The 25862-nt window shown below is 40.9% G+C and overlaps 1 protein-coding gene across 1 annotated transcript; it reads right to left on the bottom strand.

Annotated features, from left to right (window-relative positions):
* Positions 1-5010: 5010 nt before the first annotated feature.
* On the bottom strand, positions 5011-25596 carry cilp2 (cartilage intermediate layer protein 2). The gene is given in 15 exon segments (XM_034705906.1): positions 5011-5722; positions 5798-5985; positions 5988-6164; positions 6167-6296; positions 6298-7199; positions 7202-7264; positions 7267-8211; positions 11319-11476; positions 13158-13266; positions 13795-14112; positions 14194-14349; positions 15589-15771; positions 15961-16230; positions 17196-17273; positions 25533-25596. Coding segments are annotated over 14 exon segments (3729 nt in total). The 3' UTR covers positions 5011-5722; positions 5798-5809.
* Positions 25597-25862: the final 266 nt, after the last annotated feature.

The raw sequence follows: 25862 nt of genomic DNA, 5'->3' as shown, positions 1-25862 counted from the left end.
TTCCAGGGCCTTATCAGTCGTTTTCACAGACCATTTCTCCTTTGATTGCTGTGAACTCAGGATGATATCGAAAGGATTGTCCAGAGAAGACATGACTTCATTAAAATGTTTCAAAGTTGTTCTTGCTGGCATTCCAGGTAGAGACTCATCACCCACACTGAACACTGAGTCCTGTTAACTCAAACTTTTTAAATTTGTAAAGACTCCTGAACCGTATGATATGAAGATTTATGCTGGAAAAAAACATTGGATCAACATAATAAAATATGTATAAGCTAAAATATGATCTGAAAACAATCCCAGACTTTGCATCCTAATTCTCAAACTCTATTCCTGCCCTTCTATTGCCAATTCTAACTGCACCTGTGGGCACTTTGCAAGCAAATAATGTATTTTTAGCATCCAACAAATTAATTTAAATACAAAAATTAGAACTGAAAAAACTCAAACAACACTGAATAAGGGGATGAATTTACATGTCACCAGAAGGTAAGCCTGAAGCCTGTACTCTGAGGCATATTAAAGGCAATAGTAATCTTAACATTATGCAAAATGTAATGCTTCTCTAGGGATGGAGGACAAACACCAAATGAATGGTGTGTTTTCTTGACTAAACATGGTCTCTAGTTATCACTTGTGGATTGTTTGGAGGTTCGAGGTTCAGCATTTGAGTCGGAATAAGTAGTAAACGTTTTTATGAGCAATGAGCTTCCACTTACTTTCATTGGAAGAATTTGTAATAGGAGAAGTGTAATGAAGGCTTCGCTCAGCGGCTAATATCTAAGTAAAGTCAGTCTCATGTTCATTAATAATCCATCCATGTGTCTTATAAGGCTTTAAACTGTAAACCTCAAAGCCATCACTGCTGAGTTACGACCTTTGGAAACCTCTGGACACTTCTTCCAGTGATGTCACGCGACAGAAAAGCCCTTTCAGTATTTGTATTTCTGGACAGTTTTTTTACTCAAATAAAGTTCCAGCTTGTAGAACACACATGAAGGGCACCGCAATTACAACTGGTGGCAGGCTCGGCATTAAGACGTCTCCATCAGCGTTTCCCTCCATCCTTGGCCCGGTCTCAGACAGGTTTGTCCGTTACTGACGCAATGGGACTCAAAAGAAATGGTTAGTGAGGCGCCGGGGGAAGGTTCACGACCTGAAATGTACCATTGACTGAGGAAAAATGTGTTTTTCTACTTTTATGTGTGTGTGCACTGATGCGTGTGTGTTTTCTTTATCCCTCAGTGGTGAGAGCAGTCACTCAGTATATTTTCTGTCAGGTCTACTTGCCGGCAGAGGCACAGAGTCCAGTCCTGAAGGTGTCAGTGACAGTGCGGCTCAACTCTCTCATTTTTCTCCCTGCTGTGCCCCCTGTTGTGCAACTTTATTACAATAATAATTCCACAGGCTAAAAATGTCTGTTTTGTGCACTGGGGCTCTTGCTGTGTGTAGTATAACTCATCACCTGCAAGGTAACAGTTATACACAGTGGAGATGAGCTATTGGGTGCTGATAGAAAAGCCAGAGCAGACATTGTTCAGAATTCTGCCAATTTGTTTCTTATATTTTTAGATTTGTCAGCTTTGTGCCACATGTGTCCTCAAATTGATTTCATATGTTAATTTATTTTAATGCACTTTGTTATTAGTTTGTTATTGGAACTATTTCCCTGGCCAGTGTCAGAAACATTCACTTGAATCCATTTGCTGTAAGCTGCCATTGCTTTGCTTTGATTTAACTGTATTTATTGTAATTTATGCAAACCTGAACATTATCCTATATTGTTTAATTCACGTTAGATTATTTTACATAAGCAAAAGTCTGTTTTTTTTCTTTTTACATTACAATAAAACCCTTTCTGTATCTTCAGAAAAGTGAAGTGGTTTCATTTCCATGATTTAGTACTTAATGCACGACTCAGAATGAATCAAAAAGTTTACACAAAATCATTTATTTACAGTTTCTTGTTTCTACAGTATTAGTAGATTCCGTACAATACACAATTTACACATACCAACGTAAGTCATAGAGAAAAAATCGGCATCACCATGCAATTTTGAAGCGTTTACAGAGAATAAGCAGGATTTCATTAATGCAACTGTTTTTATGGAGCTCAGGTGGCTGTCTGAACGTCAGTGATGGATAAACATTCCCCTCAGTAAACTATACAAAGTAGATGAAAAAGGGTGCATCATTGCCAAGTCAATTCTGATTTCCTTTAGACCAGCTGGACAGCACAAAAGAGGAAATCTATTTGTGCTCAAGTTACCACTGAATTTTTCAAGGTTTCTGGTAGATAAAAAGTGTGAGTGCCTCTCTGCCCAAATGTGAAATAGGGCCAGTCAACATTTAATGCACCCCCTGGAGTTTAACTGGTACGTTAAGGAGTATGAATTCCTGAGCGCTCCAGCACTGCTACAGCTATAATAAAAGTACTGTATTTAATAAAAGAATAGTTCAAGGTCTTGGGAAATGTACGTATGATTTGTTGTCTTGGGAAGCTTTATAAATGAAATTGATACTACTCACATCTGTGTGGTCAGTATGATGCTACAGTGCATTAAGCAGCAGGCAAGCTAGATTAGTATAAAGACGGCTTAACATTAAAAGTTGTGATGTTATAAGGGATTATTTGTTAGATTTTTTGGCTTGCTTTGCCATACAATGCTAGCAGGGTTTCCTGAAGACCCTGGCAAGTTCTTCTCCATTTCCAGTCTTAATGTTGAGCCAAGCTAGCATGCTGGCTGTAGACTTGGATTTCACCGAGAGAAATGTTAGAGCTTTCGACCTGCGTATATAACTCAGCAAGACAGTCAATGAGACGATTTCCCAAAACGTCAAGCTATTTCTTCAAAGGTTGATAACAAACAACAATAACATTTTACTCCATTAACTCATGGGATATTAGATTTGAAGTTAAAATGCAGCAGTTGCTAGTCCTACTGGCATTCTAACCAATGCTAAATGACAAACATTGTCCATTAAAAATGGAATGAGTGCTTTATGTTTTACGTGTTGCATTCAGTTTTTAACTGTAGGCTACTTAATTCTTCATACTTTTTCATAAGTCATCAAACCAAACATTGCAGAGGACGTTTATCCTTCTTTGAAGTTCCCCAGAAGACAAAGTAACTACTTAAAAGCCAAGTTTAGTTTCCCATGCACAGCTTTACATAATGGCTTACTCTGCCTATTATTGTTACCTTGTCCTTCAAACTCCTCTGATGGTTTCTCCTCATGAATAAGCCAATTCTCCTGTCAAAGCATTCTCCTCTAAAACCTGCATTCTTCCATGTGCAACCACTTTTGAAGCCTGATGTTTTCTAAGTGATTGACTGCGAGGCCAAAGACCACTAATATTTTCCCTTCCTTTTTTCCCCCTTTTACCAAACAGTACCCCAAAAATGATTAAATCCATCACTGGATAATCCCCTCCTCCCCTCTGTCTCTTGAAGTCTTTGGTCTAACATTTCCTCCAGTTGCTCTACAGCTGTCGGTCCTCCTCAGCTGACCTCACACACCATTGCATTTTTATAGGGCTTATCTCTTCCCACACCTGGATTCAATCATCATCTTTCTTATAGGGTGGATGCTACATCTGCTGCAGGGTGATGTTTGTTTTCATCTGGAGATCCGGACTATTCTGTTGCCGATAGCCTACAGGCCTGTGATTAGAGAGTTCAGTGGTAATGGTGAAGGTTCGATGTGTTGTCAACCCATATTACTTTTTTTTGAGTGTTTTCAGGAGTGTGCCTCTCCAAGTGCATTTTGGAAAGAGATTGTTGTTTGAAGTGGGTACAGATATGATTGTTGTGGGTAATATCAGGTTTTCTTTACACTCAACACTTTTTAGAGCACACAAACAATAAATCTGTTGCACATGATTAATGGATATGTTATCTGCTTAAATGAATAGAGCAGAAAGTATGTCTAGAGTTAACTGTGGGAATGACTTGATACCATTTGAAAGACTGTAATACTTTTGGGCTCAGTACTTGATTACTGCCTTGTGTCCTGCAAATTAATTTGTTAGCTATTTGTTGAAGTTAGACCAAAACTTTTTAGTTCTCAAGGGAATATGTAATTTATTTGCCTATTAACAGAAGGCTAATATTTACTTCTCGGCCTCTCCTAGTTTCTTTGTGGTCTCCCTTGTTTGGTTTTGGATTAGCTCAGCTTGAAAAGCTTCTCCCATGGGTCTGTTATGGCCTATTTTATGGAAACAAGTTTGGAGCTTTTATCAGCAAGTGAAGTGTCTTTCTATTACTATTACTTACTATTTTGGGGTAAAAATCCATGTCTCATTATACATCAAAATATGTACTCAAACCATATTGCCACACTGTCATAATGGCAGGGTTGATGACATGTGTCCATTATAGACTTGAGGGTCCTCATCATGAAAAAGGTTTTGTTGACAAAGAACAGAAAAGTTTCACCTCCTCTAACTGGATTTCTTCTAGAGTTGAAAATATGAATATTGTGTACAAACTGTAAAATCAACACAGTCATGCAGCAAAGTACAGAGTTTTATAGATTTTATGCAATTAAGAGAACTGAAAATTGATTACAGAGTAGTTAAATTATTTGCAACAAATAACTCAAAATGAGTCTTATTCAAGATCGTGCAAACCCTTATCCACACTTACTGCCACAGGCACTGAAGGACAATTCACCAGTAGCACCATCTATGTACTTCCACATTTTTCTTACATGCTTCTTCAAGAATTCTTAAGTTAAATTACATAGTTATTGCACTTTTAGATACAAAGGCCACTCACAAAAACATTACCCAACATTATAAAAACGACTGATTCAGTACAGGAGTCTGCAATGGTTGACAGATTTTGGGGAAAATACAAATTCGAGTAACATTTGAGTAACATGATGTTTGGCAAAGTTAATTTGGAATGTGCAGTTGAAAAGAGTCCGTCCTAAAATACACCATCAACCATTCTCATTTGGACACCAGTTCCTAGTAGGAGATCCATGCTTGTCTTGGCAAAAGGTTTTGGTCTTGCAACGTTTAAATAGATGTGGAAGGATGTGTGGCTGAATAACAGTGCATGCTAAAGAAAAACTTCAACAAGCATGACTGAAAACATCCTCTGTTCCCCTGGGTGGCAGATGCCTCCCCCCACTGCATCTACTTTGTCTCTTTGATTGTTCCACGCCCTTCATGAAGAGAGTTCCCAGTTGTAGAGAGTTTCTAGGTTGTAAAGGGCTCAGTGTCTACTGTAGTGGAAACAAGTTCCTTTTCAATCTTGGGAGAGAAGTTAATGGAAAGCATGGCCAATTATGAAGTGTTGAGGGACTGGCGTAATATTACAGTTTTTTGAGGTTTGGTTTCAATTCAAGTGTTGAGAGATGTCGGCAAAACACCAAAAGTAGAATGCCACAAATTAAAACTATAAAAATTGCACTCTCAACATCAGACAAGTATGTTCCTTGAAATAAGTTAGACCACAGCTAATCAAATAAATGCCAGTCATTGCATTCTTAAAAACAGATGATGCAAGTCTTATTAGGAAGGAAACAATTATATACCAACCCTTCAAGTAAGTAAAAGTCGATGAATATCTTCAATTCCTGGAGTTTTGCTGAAATGCTGTCTGTCTTGGTTTTGGGGTTTCCATATTCAGGAGAGAGTTCACACTCATCAACAGATGGCAACTTTTACTTCCTCAACCTGATGCCATCATAACAGTCCCTCCCCGAAGTCCTAGAAATGAAAAGAAACAGCACAATAAATGATTCTGTCGATTTAATGGCACATCCATAGTATAATCAAACCTACCTGTTGGCACATCTACTGGCGTTGCTGTGTGCGCATGGACATTCTCCTTCTTGTTGAAGAGCTGACTCTGCGACTCTCAGTCCGCTGCTCTGAAGGATAAGCCACCACCCTGGTGGAAGATCTCTGTACCTGCAGTCCCTCTGATTCTCGCATGTCTCTGGCCATCTGAGATAGTGTCTGACCTGGTTGGTTTGCAGACGTTGGAAAAGGCTTTCTCTGCTAATTTTCCTCTCTGGGCAGCTGAATGTGAGCGCAACTCCTGAATCTGACTTCATCTCCCTGGAGAAACCATCTGAGGTACCATAAAAGCAGCGGCCTATACCAATTTCCTTGGCCAACCTGGGATTCTGATCTGTGACTGTGTAATGCCATAGTTGTGACCTAAAGGATCAACAGGGGCTAGCATTGTGAATGCATGGGAATCGTTGTTTTGAGCAACTGGTGGGTGTTTGATGAGATACTCTTGTAGGAGGCTGTTGGTGCCTATCTTGCGACAGTTTTCCTTGTGGAAGGAGTGATATTAGGGATCTGTCAACCTCTGCTTGATCAAACAACATACCACTGCATTTGAACTCCACACAAGCTGCTGAGGTGTTAGCTTCTCGCATGTCCCTAGTGCTTCGAATGTCTCTTATGCCATAAAGTTGGCCTTTTGTTTCTTTGTGTGTTCCTCCAAGATTCCTTGACCTGACCATCACTTCCTTCTGACCTTGAATCCTGACCTTAATGAAGCAAGCTCTGAACTCCTGGGGATTTGGCCACCAGGAGAGGTAGTCCCCTGTCCAAGTCGTCAAATCATTCTCCTCAAAAGGAACAACATTGTATTCATACTTGTCCTTTTCCACTCTGAAGAACCTGAAGTGATTGGAATCAACAGGGGCATTTCACATCTATTAATTCTGATACGGATATATTGGACCATTAGTCTCATCAAGGTTGTTTTGGTTGGGTTTTGCCAAGTTGATTTTGAATGCTGTTTTCTTCAGAGCTGGATCTTCATGGTCAGAGCGCTGGTAGTCTATTTTGTCCAGATATGGCTGAGACACTCCAATGATGTTTGGATTCATCTTGGGGGAGGAGGGAGCTGCTTCCAGTTCTTCTCCACCCATCATTGCTGTAACGTAGGCAGTGTAAGCATCAGGCCTTTGGGCATCACAAAAAGCTGGTAAACAGGCTCCATTGGACCCAGTTATGACACTGTCAAAGCGTCCCCATGCCCTTGGATTGGAGGAGTACCCAGGTTTTGGTTCTAAGTTTATCAGACTTATCACAACACCCTCTAACTGTTCAGTATGTAGGAACTTGTCACTCATGTAGGCACGGACTTTGACGTAGCAGCGTCTGTTTTCCAGGCACATCTAATTGAAGAGCCGACGTTCTCTGATCTCCATGTTGCCTATGAGAATGTGCGCTCCTCTCGCTTGCTCCGCCCATGACCACCAGTAGTTGTTGTGTAGGAGAAGTCCTCTCCTCTTCCCAGACTCCTGTGTCTGGGTTGAGAGACCATAGCTTCATTTTGGGAATATGCTCTTCCATTTTGACGTGCTGTGTGTCAAGGAGGACTTGAACAGCTCCAGTTCCCAGGACGTCTTTGTTGGTCTCATCTCTGAAATCCACGGAAAACATGCCATAGGTCCTCAAAGGGAGCATGTCACCCTCATTATCCACAAAGTTGAGATCACCAGGGGCTGCAGCTGCTGTGGTGATGTTTCTTGGGTCAATGAATGTGACGCTGGCTTTCACAGTTCCTTCATAGATTTCACCATTGTCCTTGTGGAAAGAGTTGGGAGGGATTACCAACTGACCAATGGGGTCTTCCCCTTCTATGTCACCAAGGCTAATAGAGTTGGTCTCAGCTGCGTTGATATCAATTGGTTTCTTCTTTCTCATGACCTTTACATCATGATAGATGGCACCACTTTTCTTATCAAATATGAACACCTTTGGAGTGTCAAGAAACTTTTCCGTGGGGTCAACAAAGTTTACCACTAATCTCTTTGTGTCAGGAGCTATTTTTAAGGTGAAACTTCCTTGGTATCCAGTGGTGCCCACCCTCTCTTTACCAATGTAGATATGCCCAAAACGCAAAGGTTCCCCATTGTCAGCTGTGACCACTCTGCCACGCACCAGTATAGTTGGCTGGACACACTTCTGACAGCTGCACTCTGTCACTGCCCGGATAGGGAGGTTGTAGCTCCCACAGTCAATTGTACGACTTTCCATACTTTGGACCCCACAGCAGAAACCATCTCCATCTCTGCAGCGCATATCAAAGTCCAGGGAGCCAGCACATTTGTTGTGAGGGCAGCGGCCAGCGTTGTAGTACATGGAGTCTGTCCCGGGTTGAACACAGTCCATTGGCAGTCTAATGAGGTGCGTCTCAGGGGTGGGATTGCATGCTGGTGTTCCTTTAGCTGTGAATAAAACAAGTGATAACATTAAGACAAGTCTGCTTTTATGAATTTCACAAGAAAAGCTGTTGCCTATTGTAAAAACGGTTGAGCTGTTTGACTTCATTTTGATGTTGCTTTGGTTTTAAAAAATGAACACAGACTTAACCAGGTCAAGATTTGGCCTCACAGTGGCCAACAACTGATCTGACTACTGACTACTGATCTGCAACGGCTCAAAGGATATTCATCAGGAGGGATGTGTTGCAAATCCAGAAATGATTCAACTATACATAAACACATGCAAAAGTCCCCAAAATGTGACTGCAAATAATAAAAAATGTACAAATGACAGTACAGCTGCTATAACAGCAAAATGCTGCAAAGAGAGATGCCCACACATATGCAAAAGAAAAGTTCTGCAACATGACATTACAACTGAAGTGCTTGGGGCTGTTCAACATTTATGACATTTTGGTATCGACAGAAAACAATGAGAGAGATGTGGTGATGAATTTGCTATCTGACTACATAATGATATGTCCCACCAGAGTAAAGTGTCAGTGAGGACCAGGCCTCACTGACACAACTTTACAACCCACGCAACTTTTTACTGGGAAATTGTTTCTGATGGGCCACAAAGTATGTTACAGTAAGTGCAGCATAAGTTATCAACAACTTATCTCTGTAACATTGCTATCGGCTCTATCAGCAGACTCTGCCAGCTCCCAGGCTCTAAATAAGCAGTGTGTAGTGTGCTTCGGAGCCAACTTAGCCCTGAAGCTACTGTAAGTTTAATGTTATTATACCACTATCTTTTCTAAACAATAATACCAAAAAAAATCAATCTTGTCAAGTTTAGATAAAAGTTCACGTCACTAGTAAATTGTTCGACCTTTCAGTCATCATGTCTTGTTTTGCAGCATTTTTCTTTTGCATGTGTTATTTGTATTTGTGTGTTTTTCGATTGGCACGGTTTTGCAGCACGTTTTCCGTTTATACAGTTGTTTAGCTTGTTGCTGCTCACTTTTCATTCTCAAAATGTTGCATGTAGAGACTTTTGAATGTGTTTAAAAATGTGCATCATTTCTAATGATGAAGACCCACTGGGCTGTTGCTGATCAGTTAACCTTGTTGGGCTCTACAAAACTTCCTTTTATAACTTGTACCTTTTCTACAAAGCCTCTCGAATGTTTCATTTCAATCTGAGGTCCTTGGGTACTGGGTAATTGTAAATCATTGCATGATTGGAATTGGCTGCATATAAAGTGAATACACTGGAACTTGCAGGTGAAGCAATAAAAAAATGATTAATGCCTCTTGTTTTCATACATGGATGCATACACACAATTTCTGCATGCCCTGGGAGTACCTTCATGTGGCCAAGTTTGATGTAAAATAAACTTTAAAGTGTAATAAAAGAAGTGGAAGAGAATATTTCTTTAACAGCCATCCAGATGGGAGTTGGAAATAAATAATTCCTTGTTCACCCAGACACTGGCAGAATAGTTTTATGTTCATGATATCACGGTTAAGCTTGAAGGTAAGTATCCCCATTACCAAAATAAGTCAGTAATTATAGACACATATGGGATATGTTTATGAGATATCATTACAGAACTTCTGATGGCTTTACCAACAGAGACTTAAGTTTCCCTTGATTATAAATTATGTTACGTTTGTCAACTGAACATAAATTGTGTTAAAGGTCAGAGAGAACTAACATTCCTGCATATTGATTTTTTTTAGAAGAAACTGTTTTCAGTTTAAAGATTTTCATCCTGCTCTTTGACGCAGGTGTTTTCATGCACACACAGTGGCTCCTACCATAATTACTTTTGGAGTGCTAGGATTGGCATGTGACTTCAGATAGATTGCTTTAGCACTCGTCCATGAAAACCCTGTTTGTTAATATGTGTCTTGGCTGAAGGATAGCTCCTGAAGGATATAAGCAAAGTGTAGTCCTCCTACGCGGATGTGGAAAAGCATACTTGTCTGACTTAGGGAGGAAAAAAACTGGATTTATTGACAAACTTGGATTTCACCTCAATACTGGGTGTTCTGGATAAATTGGGTTTGAGGTTTTACAGTGTCCAGAGCCATCTCAGACAATAAAGAATCCCAGTTTAGAGAGCTGGAACTTCAACCAATGTAAACATAATGAAAATGTACTGCTCAAAGTAGAGCCAGATTGTGAGCCCTGATATTTTTTATTTTCCTATTTGCTTTGTAGGTAATGTTTTTTTCTTTTTCCCTAATGACAGCCGCTTTACTCCCCCCCTCAGTTGTAGGACACTGCGGTTTTGTTTGAATCCTCTTAATGCATGGCCATGTCTCATGGATGACTTAGTTTGAGCTCAGCGCTGACATTCCTTGTAAAGTGTGTATTCAGTGTCTGAGGCAGCAGCTCTTTATACAATCAAATGAATTGTGGTTGTTAGCTTTTTGTCAGTGGTTTTACTTAAGCCTGTGTAGAACTTTGACTTAATCCGTCAGTGTCAAGTGAGCTGGGATAGCAGCCACTCGGAGCAATAATCCCTGTGTACCGCACACTATTATCACAGTGAATTAATTTTTCTACAGGCTGATGATGATGAATTACAGTTTGAATTACATCACTGTGACATTGACAAGAAGAGAGTTTTTTGTCATCCTGACCGTGAGAACAAACTTTCAGCTAAAGAAAATGACTTTTTGTCTACAAAACTGGTGGCTCAACTCTTTTCTAGCACTTTATGTATGTTCGTGGAAAAAAACATGAATGCTAAGAATAAACTTAGAACAATCTAAATAGAAAAGAAAAAGTATTGGGGGATTTCTTTATTTTTTGGTCTACTTTGTTATTCTCCACAACATTTGGGATTAAAACCTTACTAAGTGTCAAAAGTATTACCCAACAGTTAACACCTGTTATTGTCTGACTTTATATCAGCCTGGTATTTTCCAGACAACCTGTACAGGATGTAACCTGAATCTGCCCAGTGTCAGCTGGGATATGCTCTAGTCCCCCGACTCATCCTCTGAGTCTATAACGGTAGAATGTTTTTTTTGACAGGGAAACACTCTAACTAAAAATATAACAACACTGATGATACACATCTTTAACGATTCTGAATTTAGACCATACATACCGATTACAGTGAGGAGGGCTGGCGAGGACTTGATGCTGCCTGCTGGGCTGGTGGTTTTGCAGTAGTACTGTCCGGACTGCTCTAGCTTTAGATCCCGCAAAACGAGGTCCTCTTCATACTTGTACACCTTTCTGTCCAGCAGAGTCCCATTGTGGTACCTTTAAAAGTAGTCATATGGATATAAAATAATGCATATTATAATTAGTTTGACAAAACTGAAAGAAAAATCCCAAATTACATCAAAGCATACTATACAAAAAAAAGGTGAACAAAACAAGGCATTGCTTGCATCAAAAAGTGGCTGATGGAATGGTACGCCATATGACAGGGACATGTCATGCCATATGCGAGTAGACGAGCTGTATATTATGCTGGTAGTTCAGTTGGATTACGCTTCAACACTACACTACTCAGGGGCCGGGGGCATGTAGCATTCACTCGCCTGGTGCTGTCATAAAAGTAATTTAGCTTTGGTTGTTGGCAAGCTTGTTAGCTTAGCCACCGTAGTTAGTCAGAGTGATTGATAGCAGATATAATGTTTTCCCACCTCAAAGGAACCTTTGCCTTGAGGTAATATTTTGAATGGCATACCTCTTGCTATCAACTCAGAGTTAGCTGTTTTTTAAAATGGCACATTTAAGTGGCATAGATGTTGGGCTGCATGTAACGATGAGAATGATTTATATCTGCTGATGATTACTCTGACTGGCTACAGTAGTTGCCACTGCAAACTAAGTACTTGTATGTCATTACAGAGGTATGAAACATCCAAACCTTTCATACACAGGAAAGACGTATGACAGATACATTCCTCTATTTACCCCACTGTGCTGCACTTAAGTTGTCAATAAAGACAAACAATGTATCATGACATATTGGTGGTTTACCAGTGAGGGGACTGGTGCACCGGTTTGGTGGCTGCCTCATGCCACTGGCTCCCTAGTGGCATACCGTTGGCCAAGCCACATGGCATATGCTGATGATCTATTGGTAAATGGCAGCCCTATTCAATTAGCGGCCCGTGGGCCACATGCGGCCCGAAAGCAACCCTTGAGTGGCCCAATAGCAACTGTAATGTAAAGTTTAAAGAAGCAGTATTTCAGCATAGGTTTAGTTTAAGTACTGCTCTTTTATTTTGTTTATGCCATTTTGGATGTGGCAATACATTAATAAACATCCAGTGTGTTTGTTATCTTATCTATTTGTTTTTCTTTTAAATGGTTAACTTTGCTCACTGTCTGCTAAAAATTTCCGGCCCAGTTCATGTCCTTAGTCTGAAAATCCAGCCCGACCAAATATTTAATTGAATAGCCCTGGTATATGGCATGGCATGCCATTGGCTACATTTTGATGTGGCTTTCAAACAATATTCTGATTCTACCACACTTACTTTCTTAGCATGCCTTAGTCTGCTCTGAGATTTGGACCGACAAAGCTTCACTAAATGATCATTGATATTCTTTGTTTTTTGAAGCCTGCATCTGTACTGTTTCAGTTCAGCCTCACCAGTGTTGTTCTTCAATTACAGCAGCCAGGTGTTGGCAGCAAAAAACCTTTAAAATATTTGATATATGCCACCCTCTATGAACCAAGGGGTAGAGTATTAACTGGTGAATGAAGATGTGTAATTTGCTGCCAAAGACAATTTCTACTCTTAGGGCTGCAGACAAAAGTAGGGGTCCAAAAAATGCTTTCATTAATCTTGTTGTACTACAAGTGAAATTAGAATGTTTGTGGCCTCTGAATAGGCAAAGAAATCTGGAAAGAATACTCTGAAGTTGGCAGTTTCTTTGTGTTGTAGTGTCATTGTAAATGTGCCAGCACTATCATTCATCTCACCAGTAGTATTTATCAGGTGCTGGCGATCCAGTTGCCTTGCAGCACAACAGCACTCGCCCCCCTTCGTAACGGACTTTGTCCTCCGGGTGCTTCACAATGTACGGCTTCTCTGTGGAAAGTAGAAAGGAGCAAGCCTTTAAGACTTAACTTTGAGTAATGTTAATGACTGCTGCAGAGTTTCAAGACCTAATAAAACTCAGTCAAACATTTCATTCTATCCCCACATTGGTCTCAGGGCTTATGAAAAACGGTTGTTGGGAGATTTACTCTTCAAAAAGTAGCACAGGCCTATTTTTATTTGGTCTCTATGCAACAAAGAAGGAAAATGTCCCGGACAGTGTGAAGTCTTACGATAAGCCAGACTGTTTATGGTGTAGTATTATCAATCCTCTGTTTTTTACAGCCTGAGAATCCAAAACTGGAGGATTTACGCGTGTTGTGGAATAATAAGAATGAGATTGAGGTAACTCTTAATAATGGAAATAGCTCTTGTAAGAAATAGCCAGAAGAATTCTTAGTTAATGCTTCTGTTCCTTGTCCTTGGTTCATGTAAAAGCAACAAACAATTTTTGGACTACCTTTTAATATAGTTCAAAATGTTAATAGATTTTTTTTATCAGAAAACAATAACACTTACCAGCAGATTTGAGAGCAGCATGTACCCATGACAACCCAGTGATGTTACTGGAGGTGGACACAGTGACTGGAGCAAACTTCTCCTTTCGGATGGAGATCAAGGTGGAGGTGGAGGAACAAACTCCTGGGAGCTTGAAGTGACCTTTGGCATCTGTCCGTGCTCGGATCACCTTAGGCTGACTGGCCAGAGCCACCCACGCTCCAGCAACAGGGACATTAGTCACTGTGTGGACCTCTCCATGCAGCATGTGACCCTGACACACACACCTGCTGCAGTCCTCACTGGGCCGGCCCTCGGTGCATTCACGCTGACATTTGGCTGAAGGGAGAAAGACACAGATAGATTTAAACACACCTCAAGGGAAAGATATTACACTGTCACTGCACGGGCTCAACATACCTGGACATTGACCCTTCCCACACTTCTGTATTTCAACAGGCCGTCCAGTACATTGAACAGTATCTGAGCTTTTCACGCAGCTCCTCCTTCGTATCCTGCGACCTCCACCACAGGTCACTGAACATGTTCCCCAGCGACCCCACGGACCCCAGTTTGCTGATAACACAGAGGCAGAAAGGATAGCAGCATGATTTCAAAAGTAATGCTTTCTTTTTCAAATTTGTGATACATTTTATTCCTAATTTTTATAATTCAAACTCTAGGATGCATGATAACTGTGACTTTTGAAGTGGGGATTACACAGAAATGAATGCATTCAAAATAGAAAGCTGATTAAACTGCTGCAGTTTTACGACTGCTGATTACAAAAAGCTCTGCTCTGTGAGGTACCTGCATGAAACCACTCAGTGGAAAATGACACATGGTCATTTGCGATAATGTCAGAATCAATAGAAAAAAGTACAATTTTTAAATGGAGCAACCTCAGCTGTAACAATTGTGTTTCAGGACAGCTTGATATGATCGGTTGTTGTCTGGTGCTGGTCCAAACTGTTGGTTTCAGTTAATTCAGTACAAAACTAAACCACTCCAGCACTGATTAATACTGAAGGAATCAGCAGCCAATGGTCTGCAGCTGAGTTATCTCTTTTGTTTCTTGGTTTCTCTTGCTTTCACAGTCAATTAATTGGCATTAACAAGGACGCACCATGCTATGTATCACAGCTGAGCTGACAACAAAGCTCCCAGTTGCCAGATAAATATTTCCTAGATATCCCTGAACTGATGATGATTTAGCTGCTGTGTGAGGCGAGGGCCAGTATTTCAAGGCCAGCAGAGATACAGATAACATATAACAAATATCTGGGTGAAGACTAACCCCTGCTTGTGCTGATCATTGTTTACAGTCCAACCAGTAATTGTGACAGGAGTGATGAAGTTAGGATGTGTTTATGGCAAAACTCCAGATAGTGCATACAGAAATGTACTAAAGGCTAATTTATTGTAGTTCAATTGCTGATGAGATGAGATATTTAATTCAAGTCAATGCATTCAGCCTCTTTGGATCTCAGTTATGACTGTTTTTTCCTGCATGCAACCAAATTGAACCACTGGGACCACAAATTGACAAAAGAAAGTAACCAGAATGCTTCAGATCCCTCCACCACAGATTCTGCATGTATGAGCAAATTCTCTATCTATTTATAGAGATTATAAATGTGGAGCTTCACTTTTATTAGCTTCTAATCTGAACAGTGAAAATACTTGCCAACTTGGGATCTCCGACCTTTGTCTTTTCTTCAAAGGATGCTCCCGCCAACAGATACTTGTTTTATATACAGTCTTATCACGTAATACTTCATGTTTTTGTATCAGTTTATTGCTCGTAAGTCTCACCTGTACATGGAAGATTGGAACACTCCCTCCTTTCTGAATGATGCCCCTGACATGCTGGCACCAGCAGCAGAGGCATGGGCTGGGTGTTCACACATTTCCTCTGGCGGACCTGGATGCCTACGTCATCACAAACGGTGGTTGAACAGGAACCCCACTCGCTCCAGTCAGTCCAGTAGCTCTGCACTAAACGCACATTGAAGAACAAAATGTAACAGGGATGAATCATGAACAGGGGACACATTAGATAACATAGTTGTACCCTGTGTTCACATGCATGCATGTGTTAATGTGTTTTCATTCATCTGATAGCTGAATGTTTGTCTCTGTAATGTAACATCTTGTACAGTCCTGAGCTGCCGTCTAAAGAGCTACCTGGGGGACACTGAAAGCGGACATGATAGTTGGAGCAGATGCGGCCCTGGGGTTGTTCCTTGTTGATGCACCAGAAGCCCTTCTCCAGACTGGAGTGAACCACTTCCCCCGTTTCTGCTGCTGCCACCCAGTCAGTGGTGCGAGCCTCCATGGCTATAGGCCGCGTACAAACTCTCTCCCTGTAATAGAAACGAATCGCCTCCAAGCGCTCATAATCCCCGTTCCCTCCAGGATGGTCGATGTTGAACCAAGACGTCCACTCTGTCACGCCTGGGAGCACATAGAAGGGAGACGAATAGAGGCAGACAGAGAGAAAACAATTCAGCTTTGGATCCAGAAATGAAGGAGGGGAGATGGGGGGGGGCTGTAGCTGGTTTTACACGAAGGGGAGACATGGGTCAGAACCAAGAAACAACAGGAAAACTGCTGGGATGGGTTGCAAACTTTAAGAGGGGGTCTGCTACCACCATTTAAAACTGACTTCATGCACCCCAGGGAGCTGTGCAATGTCCAGGTTCTTTCCAGGCCTCCTGGCCTGAATGATGAGACATATTGTCTAGATTTTTAGTCAGCTGCATGTTCTGAAATCTGAGCACATCCTCTGGGGATGTTTGAGGGATTAAAAACAAAAGGATGGATAAGCAAACTGATGAGATCTTTTGTTCAAGAACTAATGAATTCTTCCAGTAAATACAAATTCTCTGCAGGGCTGCAGGGTGCAGTGATGAGAGGGGCTAGACAACAGCCTGTATGAAAACATATGATAGAAAAAAGATGGATCTATAAATACTAAACCATCTGATTGTCAAATGTAAGTTGCAAGACGCCTGCATGTTTGGAACAGCTACAGGAAATTTGAATTTAAATTGCTATGTCTGTGCACTCGGGATACTGATTCAGTGAAACTGTGTTTGGCCTAGTGACAAAACGAAGCTACTAAAAACAATGTAACTTTAAAAAATCAGAGTCAGCTCTGTGTGTTAAGGTTTGAATTATTCATTTTTATAGTTTTCAAAGTAAATAGATGTCCAATGAAGTGTAACCAATCAGCAGATAAGACTTCAGTTAACAACTTCTTGCTTTTTAAGTACACTGGAATATACTCTTTACTCTTTAACAACACAGTTTTATTTTTTCCATTTATCTCTCCCTCTGCCTTTTCCTTTCAGCTTTCACAATTTTAAAACTCCTGCCACAGAGTCAGCTCTGGAAACCACTGCTGATAGATTCAGTACCTGTTGACTGCGTGTCGGTGAAAGCGTTGATGGCTGCTCTCCTGCTTCTGTCTGACTGATTCCTGGTCCTCACAAATCCTGGGAGAAGGAAGAAAAACATCTGAATACAAAGAAACAACATCCAATGTTCATCCTCCAGCTTAAATAATTTACTCTGCACATTTCTCTTCATATTTACCCTGCAGGCTCGGAGCTTCATGACCTATTAGAATTTATTACAAACATTTTTTTTCTCTGCTCCAAAATGAGAAAAAATAGGAATCTTGATTAAATCAAATAACAATACACGTTATTGCAAAATCTGATTTATACTGTTTATTATGTATTGACTAAAAGTATTAATACTCACAGACACACAACCATGCACACACACTCTGCCCTTTGTAAGGCTTTAAGGCTCTTCTTAATACATGTCTGTCCTCTGCCCTTCTCTTTTTATTCATTCCCTTTTCACTTAATTCATTTTAGCCACAGGCCCTCCGTCCTTTCTATGTGTTGAAACGACGACTACACTTCTGGGGCTACTAAAAGGGAGAAAATTGTTAGCTCCATTGTCCAATTTCTGTTCTTTTTCTCCTCTTTCCCCTAAGATGTAAATCACCTATTAAATATAACCACTGCTACTAAATGCCTTTTAGTTCCTCGCTCCTCACACATTGGCAGCAACACCCTGCACTCTTCCATCCAAACTGTGGAACATCCTCTCCATCCATCGTCTTCCTCATGCTCTTTGTCATATATCTCTTCATCCCTCTGCTTATTGCCTCCCCCTCCTCCCAGCCTGTCCTCCCCCTGTCCTCCCTTCTCCTCCTGATCCATCAACAAGCTGCCGCTGCTGAGGATGCTAATCAAGCTCCAGCTGTGACAAATCAGTGCATGCCGAGTCATCTGTTAGCCTGCAGCCGAGCCAGAAAACTTTACGTAAACTTGCTCCATCACCTCGCAGAGCACACACACAAACACACACACACACACACACACACACACACACACACACACACACACACACACACACACACACACACACACACACACACACACACACACACAGACACACACACACACACACACATACAAACACGTACACACCAGCTTTCATGCTGCAATTCTTTGCAGATTGTTTTTCTTTTGGAGTAATGATATGACTATGATGTACACACATACAACATGCCTGTCTCACTGAGTCATTCTTACATCATACTAATTTTTTTGCACGTGTGATGATTTCATGAAAGCACTTATTAGATGAGGAATTGATCCCAGCAGTCTTTGCAAATTTGGCCCCATGTCATGTTTTCCCACATGCTTTGAAGTCTATTGATTCACTTTCACAAAAATTGGATGTTTTCAAAAATGTCACTTGTTTGCTTGACCTCTCATCTCCAAGTGTCACGTAGGCTGCACGGAAAGCATAAATGTCAAGGTGCATGAAAGAGACACAAGGAACTCATACCTTAGCATGCGTGTGTGCCTGTGTGTGTGTGATATGTGCAAACACTTAGCACTTTCGGAGAGACGCTGCTGATTTTACGAGGAGAGAGTCCCAGCGCAGAGGCCAGTATCAATCCCAGTCCACACTGGTTTTACGGCTCACTTCAGCTCTTTCTTGTCATGCCAGCGCATTTCTTTTCATCCCCTAATGTTTTTTGAAAGATTTAGCAAAGAAGGGCAGTAGCTCAATAGAACAAAGATAGACTGTCCAAAAATGTATTACATAAGTTTTCAGGTCAAATACAGACAGTCGGCTGACCTTTATGATGCTTTATTGTGCCTCTGGCTTTCAGAAAGCATTGATACGTTTCCACATAGGCTTTGTCTCTCTGATACACTGGAATCACTTGATAAACAGAAGCAAATGCTTTCACATTGATCTGCTGGGCAGATGTGGCTCTGCTTGCAGATTTAGTTTAGTAAATCAAATTGAACCATCTTTCCTCCCTATTTCTTCTGTCCACTAGATTATGTGCCTGTTTGGAGGCTTGTAGCATTTTAAAATAGTCTTCTACGACTGAAGTGAATATCTCCTGATACAACATTTAGTCACTGAATAAAAAAGTATTTCCAATCTGCATGCTCTGAAGTTTGTTCTGAGAGTTTTTCAATAACTTTTCAAAGGGAAAGCATGTGGTGAGTGGACCTGAATAACCTTTATTTGTTTAATTTAATTAAATTTCACGTCCAAACTTGTGGCTAATTAATTACCCTCTGTGCCTCAAAGTGGAAACATTTATTACCAAGAAACTATTCAGCTTTTTTTTCCTGCTCTTGTTGCGCAACAGTCTGTTTTCTCATTCACACCTAAACAAAGAGAATTCACAGCAGAACCAGTCAACTCCCTATTATCGCTTCAAGATGTCTGCAAATGAAAGCTAAATAGCGAATGATTCTTCGTTTCGAGTTTTACGAGGTGTCTAATGGTTTTAGAAGGTTAAAAGAGGAAACCCAGATTAGCTCGAGCAGAAGGCAAACGCTGGGGTAGTGACCTCAGTTATGGCAGATATACACTGGCCGGAGTCCAGAGGCGGACTCACAGAGCTTATTGTGCTTTTTGACTAGCATGTTAACACTTTATGAATTTGAAAAGCTGCAAGGTTTTATTGGGCTATGTTTCATATGGCTGGTATGTGAGGAAATTTACCTCATCAAGGAGCAAATAACACGTTTTTCAAGCCAGAAGGAGCAAGGTTAGAACTTATGATTTCCACTTCAGAGCTACTAAAAGTCGTCCCTAAAATGCTGTTCTTGTTCATGTTTGTGCTTTAAAACATTATTTTTCTTTTAAACTTTTCTTTGGCTTCAAGATTTTTTTTTATTTTCCTGCCAACAAAATGACAAAATGCAGTGTTCATTCACAACACATCTTCTGTCAGTTCTCCATCATTGTCAGTGTCTTCCAAAACTGTTGCACATTTATTGTCACTTAAATCAGCTTGGGAAAGTGGTTTGACTGAGGTATGGTTAGATTTAGAGACAAAAAGCTTGGTTACGCAAAGGAAAGGCTTTGATAAATTAATGACTGTTGCTTTATATCAGGTCGTTTGGCAGAGCAATATGATGAAACCCACCATAAATCCTGAAATAGGCAGAGGACATCATTGTCTTTTTATTTGAAATGACTTATTGTAAAATGACTACTTTGTGAAGCTGAATCAGCATTTGTCATCATGGAAAACATGGTTAAATTGATGGAGTGATTACTTGACCGTCAGTAAGACATATAAAATATCAAGCAACATGTTAGGTAACATGTTTTGTTGCTCATTATATCCAGCGTACTCTGTAGATATTATTGCTCTTTATCATCAGGCTGTGTTGAATACTTGATTCTGATTGGTCAAAACCATAGACTGTATAAAATATAGACGCAGTATCCGTGACGTCCCCCATCTGTTTCTGAAGAGCTGTTTTGAGGCCAATCGGGGACGGCAGGCATATTGCTGCTGTGGAGCCAGTGCGACGTAAAGAGGAGTAGTTTGAGCCTCCTAGCCAACAGCTACAGCGTTCCCGCAGTCAGCTGTGCCTCTCATTGGCAGACTCGTAATCTCAATATCTTCAAAATTGCCGCGTTAGAAAAAAATTCACCCCCCTCACAGTGTGAGCTGATCGAGAAATGAGCTATCCAGACTATGTGACTTCCGGAGCCGGCCTCAAGCAGATTCTCCATGAACTGCAGCTTTTAACACTTCCACATTGGACTCATATTTTTAGACCGGAGGTTGCAGCTTGGTCAAAACCCCATAACAATGGTGATGGCGATCAACGTTAAGGACAACCTGATCACATACGTCATGTGTAATCAATCAAGTCACTAATCCGGGTCTAGGAAACACTTGCTCTTCCCGGCTCTTTGGGTAGATTTACTTGTGAATAAAAACCCAATACATTATTAAAACACATGGTAAGCATGTAGAAAAGTAGCGTGTCATCTGCTCATCTGTGCAGTCTGTCTTACAACAAAGACACTAGCTCGGCTAACACTAATGGGCTAATACTGATCGTTCACACACAAGATCAACAAAAGTTGTCTCTATTAAGTCTATCTTTTTGGGCTATGTTCTCAATCAATCTTAACATTTAGCATAGTTTTATTAATTGAGCAGCTGGCTAAGATGTAGCAGTCCCTCCTCTGTGTAAGGGTACCTGCATGCAGTGAATCACGTCAGAAGAGGGAGAAGATCTGGGCACACACTGTGTGATCTGTCATCATTTACACCTCAACCGTGTTTCTTACTGCAGTTATTTCTAACGGTATGTTTAGATGTCTTGCCAACTAATGTTGTTTATGACTTCGAAAGTGATTCATATCAGTGCATAGTACATCAGTAACTAGCATATATTCACAGATTCCATAGCGTAATGATGATTTTATTTAACTTTATATGAGTTTCCCTTTCTGTTGTTTAAGAATTTAACTGAAGTGATCAACTTCAGCATCGGTACCACTCTTTGTCTTCACATGAATATAAGTAAAAAATACTAATAAAGGTAGTATTAGACTCTGATAATACCAAGGATCACAGCACTACGGCACATTAAAAATACAATACGTGTTAGTTGTTTGAACCCAGAAACTGTTGTGGAATTTGCCAAATTTATGCTCAAAATTATGTCGACTGCAAAGCTCAGAGAAGACGGGGGCTGAATGAGGACATGGATGACAACATGAATCTTCTGGCAGAGGTCCTGTTAACCTTGTACGGCTTACTGTCAATGCTTCACTTCACGTCGGGTTCTACTAACCCTGTCAGGATTTTCATTTGCAGAAACACCCTTTGATTTTATTATGTTATGTTACGATCAGATGATGTTATTTTGACCACATGCTGGGCTGTCTTTGTTGCTTTTTGGAATCATTTTTACATTTTGTGCTTTGCTCAATTAAGTCTTGACTGATTTGACTTTTCACAGCCACTGTAATGGAATGCATAAGTACATATCACTCTTCTCTTGCAGTTTCACCTCTGACACGGACCCCCACATATGCTGGTTATTATAAACCTCAGCCAACCTCACTGTGACCCTCATAAACCATGGACAAGGTAACAAGATACATTACTGGTGCACAAATATATTAAAGGGGAAGTAAATCTGTGGAAGTTTAGAGTCTCGCTTCCCGTTATAGCCATTTTCCAAGCACCTGAATTCCAGACTTTGTGAGTGGCATATTTGAAACATAGCTACTGGATTAGTGTATAAGCCATATAGCTCCCATTGTCGTCTTTAACCCTCATGAGTCTGTTGTGACAACTGCAACTCTTATTTTAGAGCACTATCTTTGGGTTTTATGACAAACATCACAGTGGTTGCTTCTGGTATACAGCAGGTCTTCTTATTGCCAGGCAACACAAAGACAAATCCTCTATTAATAATCACCAGGGCCTTTTAAAAAAAAGCAGCCTTGCTGTAGTTGAGTTTCTGACAAGGAGTTTTCTGATATCTCCAGACTTTAATAAAAAGCTGCTGAAGAGAAGAAGATGGGGGGAATGCTGGACTTTGTGAGGTTGCACCCACAAAGATTTCAGGCAGATCAGAGAGCGATGGCTGTGCCAGATGTAGGTTGGCAGATAGACAAGTCTGGATTCATTTGATTATCTTCCAGCTCCTTAAGAAGAGGACAATGTGAGAACAAACGTCTTCTCAAAGTTATGTAAACTTTTGGACAAACTTAAGAAAACAAAGCTGTGAAGTATTTGTTGATGTAGCGTAGTCATGTTTGAATTTAGGAAAACAGAGAGATTCCATGCATGAATTCAGTGATGGTCGTGCATGCCGAGTGATAGTGTGTGTGTGATTACCTGCTTGCCATGTCAGATGGAAGTTGTTTGTATGTGAGGCTTGTGTTTTTCACAGAGGTATGTGTTGCGGCAGAGTCTGTTTTTTCTCTCTGAGTCTATCTTTCTCATTAACCCGATGTTCTTTATTAATAAAAATCCACGTCTGATTCCTTAAACATCTGTGGCTCATTAAAACTTTTAAACTGCAATTTTGTCCCTGACATTAACTAATGATGCAAATAAACCACATGATTCAGAGATTTACAAAGGCTTTGTGTTCTTAGGTATTTTCTCCAAAATGCTATTAAAAACACTCTTGGGCAGCGTTGAATTTCAGCATGAAAAATATGTGGAAGTCCTCAGCTGAACCCCTGCACCTGTGCACAGGTACACAGCCGGGGGCTGGAAATAGCTCAATTGAAAGCAGCAGAGTAGTGCCGCCATAAATAATAACTTGGTCCATCTACATATGCCTTGACACATAAATTCACAGGGGAAATGAAATATGTTGTGCGGTTTCGAGGTTGTCATTAATGGGAATTTGTGCCTTTTCATTTAATCTGTGGTAATTCCTGTCTCAGTCATTAAAGTCAGCTGGCCAGACAGTTCAGTGTTTGGAGCAGACAGTGGTCAGCATCTGGAGAAGTAGCCCTCCAGCTGCTAAAACACACACACACACAGACGCAAACACACACGCACGCACCAATTCTGCCTGACAATCATGCAAGAGAAGACTGTGTCCTCTGGTTGGTTGAACAGGCCTGCATACAGTAACAGTACAGTAACAGAAGAGCTGAAAGCAGGACTTGTGCTTAGAGTTGGTAATGCTGCTGTTTTCCCCTCTGACTTACAGTGAGCATTCAGCAACAGCTGCCGCCTTCAAATAGGCAAACAGCTCGTAAATCTGTGAGCTCTGAGGTGTATGGAGAGAGTGACAGAGAACAAGGCGAAGAGAGAGCGTTTGATGGAATAAAGCAGCGCGACATGAAGGTGTGGAAAGGCTAAAATAGGGAATGTGAAGAAATACCTGTGGGAGACAGGTTGGAAATAATAAGTGAACAGATGAAGACAAGCAGAAGGACGGAGACATGCAGGCGTCACGAGTAACGCAGAGAAGGGCTGAGACGACCATCAAAAGCAGAAAGGAAAGAGTGACATGTTGGCCAGTTTGACGGGGGGAAAAGTGGACGGTAAAGTCATTTTACCTGTGCTCTGTACCCCTCCATTTATTCCATTCTCTCATTTACCCAAGCGAAAACGCAGCAGGTGGGAGAATGGGCCACTTGGTTTGTGATTATTGCTTCTTGTTACCAAGGTGACCAGGTTTATATCTTTAAGGGCCACTGGCACCACTTCCCAGGGTTAAACAAGGACAAAAATGCACCAGCTTACTGCAAGATGTGGATGTAATGCTGAAGGAGCTCGGCCCAGGGTGTAAAATTTTACAATCCATTTTAAGGTTGGCATTCAGCTGCAGCTGTGGCACACTTTTCAGTCCAGTGTGAGTCAATCTGAATCATCGTTTTAACATTAACCTCTTTTTTGCTTCTACGAACTGTCATTGATAAACTCATCAGCAAATGGCACAGAGCCTCTGGGAGACATTTACGACTCCGCAGCCCAAGCCCAACAAGATATGGAGACCATTAAGGTGTATTTAGAGTCATTTGCTTTTATGAAGTGCCAGCTCCTGTTAATGAGGAGCAGCTGTAAGGCAGACAGAGAAAGACAGTTTTGGAAAAAGTACTACTACTGGTGACATTTATAAGGAGCACTTCCAAAGGATGATAAGAGAAAATAGGGGTTGAGGGAGCTTTCTGTTTGGAAGACGAGAGGCATCATCTTGCCCTTGTTTAGATGATATGTCATGACAAAAGAGTTGAATTGAGAATTTAGACTCTAAAATCGAATTTTTGATATACTTGTGAGATCTTAAAAGTCAGCGCACCATGGCTCCATTTTTCCAAAATTCAGGCCTTCTGAAAGCTACTGAACTGCAGTTTGTCATTATATCATAATAAAAGTGGTGCAACCAGAGCCTAAGTGTCATTAACACCTCTTATCCTATCATCAACAGAGCTTTCTCTTTCTTTATACCAGACCACATGGGCACCAAATGAAGAGTTTTCACTGTAAAGATTTCCTCCTCCTCCTCCTTTTAACCTCCTTTTCTATCACCACGTGTTGTTGATTAGCCCGGTGCTGAATTGAGCTGGTGCCCCAGCATTGCAGATTCAGAACTACTGAGGTGGTCTATGAATAAACACACAGTAACACACACACCTCTATCACATGAGCTCATCACCAGGCACTTTCCTGAGAGTCCCCTCTGCTCTGACATCCTCAGGGAAATGTCGTCAACACAGAAAACTCACATGAGCTCTGGCCTCTTTGCTCTTACAGTTTGTGATTACTTATAATGGCAAGATGAAAAATAGCTGCAACTCCATTTACACTGTATCTTAAAGTTGTCTGTCTTAGGTGCATCATCATACTAAAATAAATCAATAATTCAATCATGCCTTTTCTCTAACAGAAATGTTGAGTTTTCAGTCTCACTTACCTTGGCATAAAGCCACTGAAGCCAGGAAAGACAGCAGGAACGCCACCTTTTTTAATTCCAACATGGTCCCACACCTTCAGTGACAAACTATTATTTCTGTCTCTGATCCCCTAAACAAACTGACCTAATGTAACAAAGAAAAAAAAAAGAGTTTTTAGCTCAATAAGAAGCTGCCTCAGTCTCTCTCAGGTGTGTGATGCTGCTGGTGGAGCAGAGCAGAGCCGCCGCCGTGAGTTGAGTTGCTGAGTTGGAGGACAGGAGCTGAGCCGTTTTTAAAAGAAGGGGCATTGGGAGTGCACACCAATCCAGCCCCTCTCTGCTCACCATTGG

This window comes from Notolabrus celidotus, chromosome 2 (assembly GCF_009762535.1).
Source record: "Notolabrus celidotus isolate fNotCel1 chromosome 2, fNotCel1.pri, whole genome shotgun sequence".
In the NCBI taxonomy this organism is placed as follows: domain Eukaryota; kingdom Metazoa; phylum Chordata; class Actinopteri; order Labriformes; family Labridae; genus Notolabrus; species Notolabrus celidotus.
Note: the sequence above shows the minus strand (reverse complement) of the source record. Positions and strands in the feature narration are given on the sequence as shown.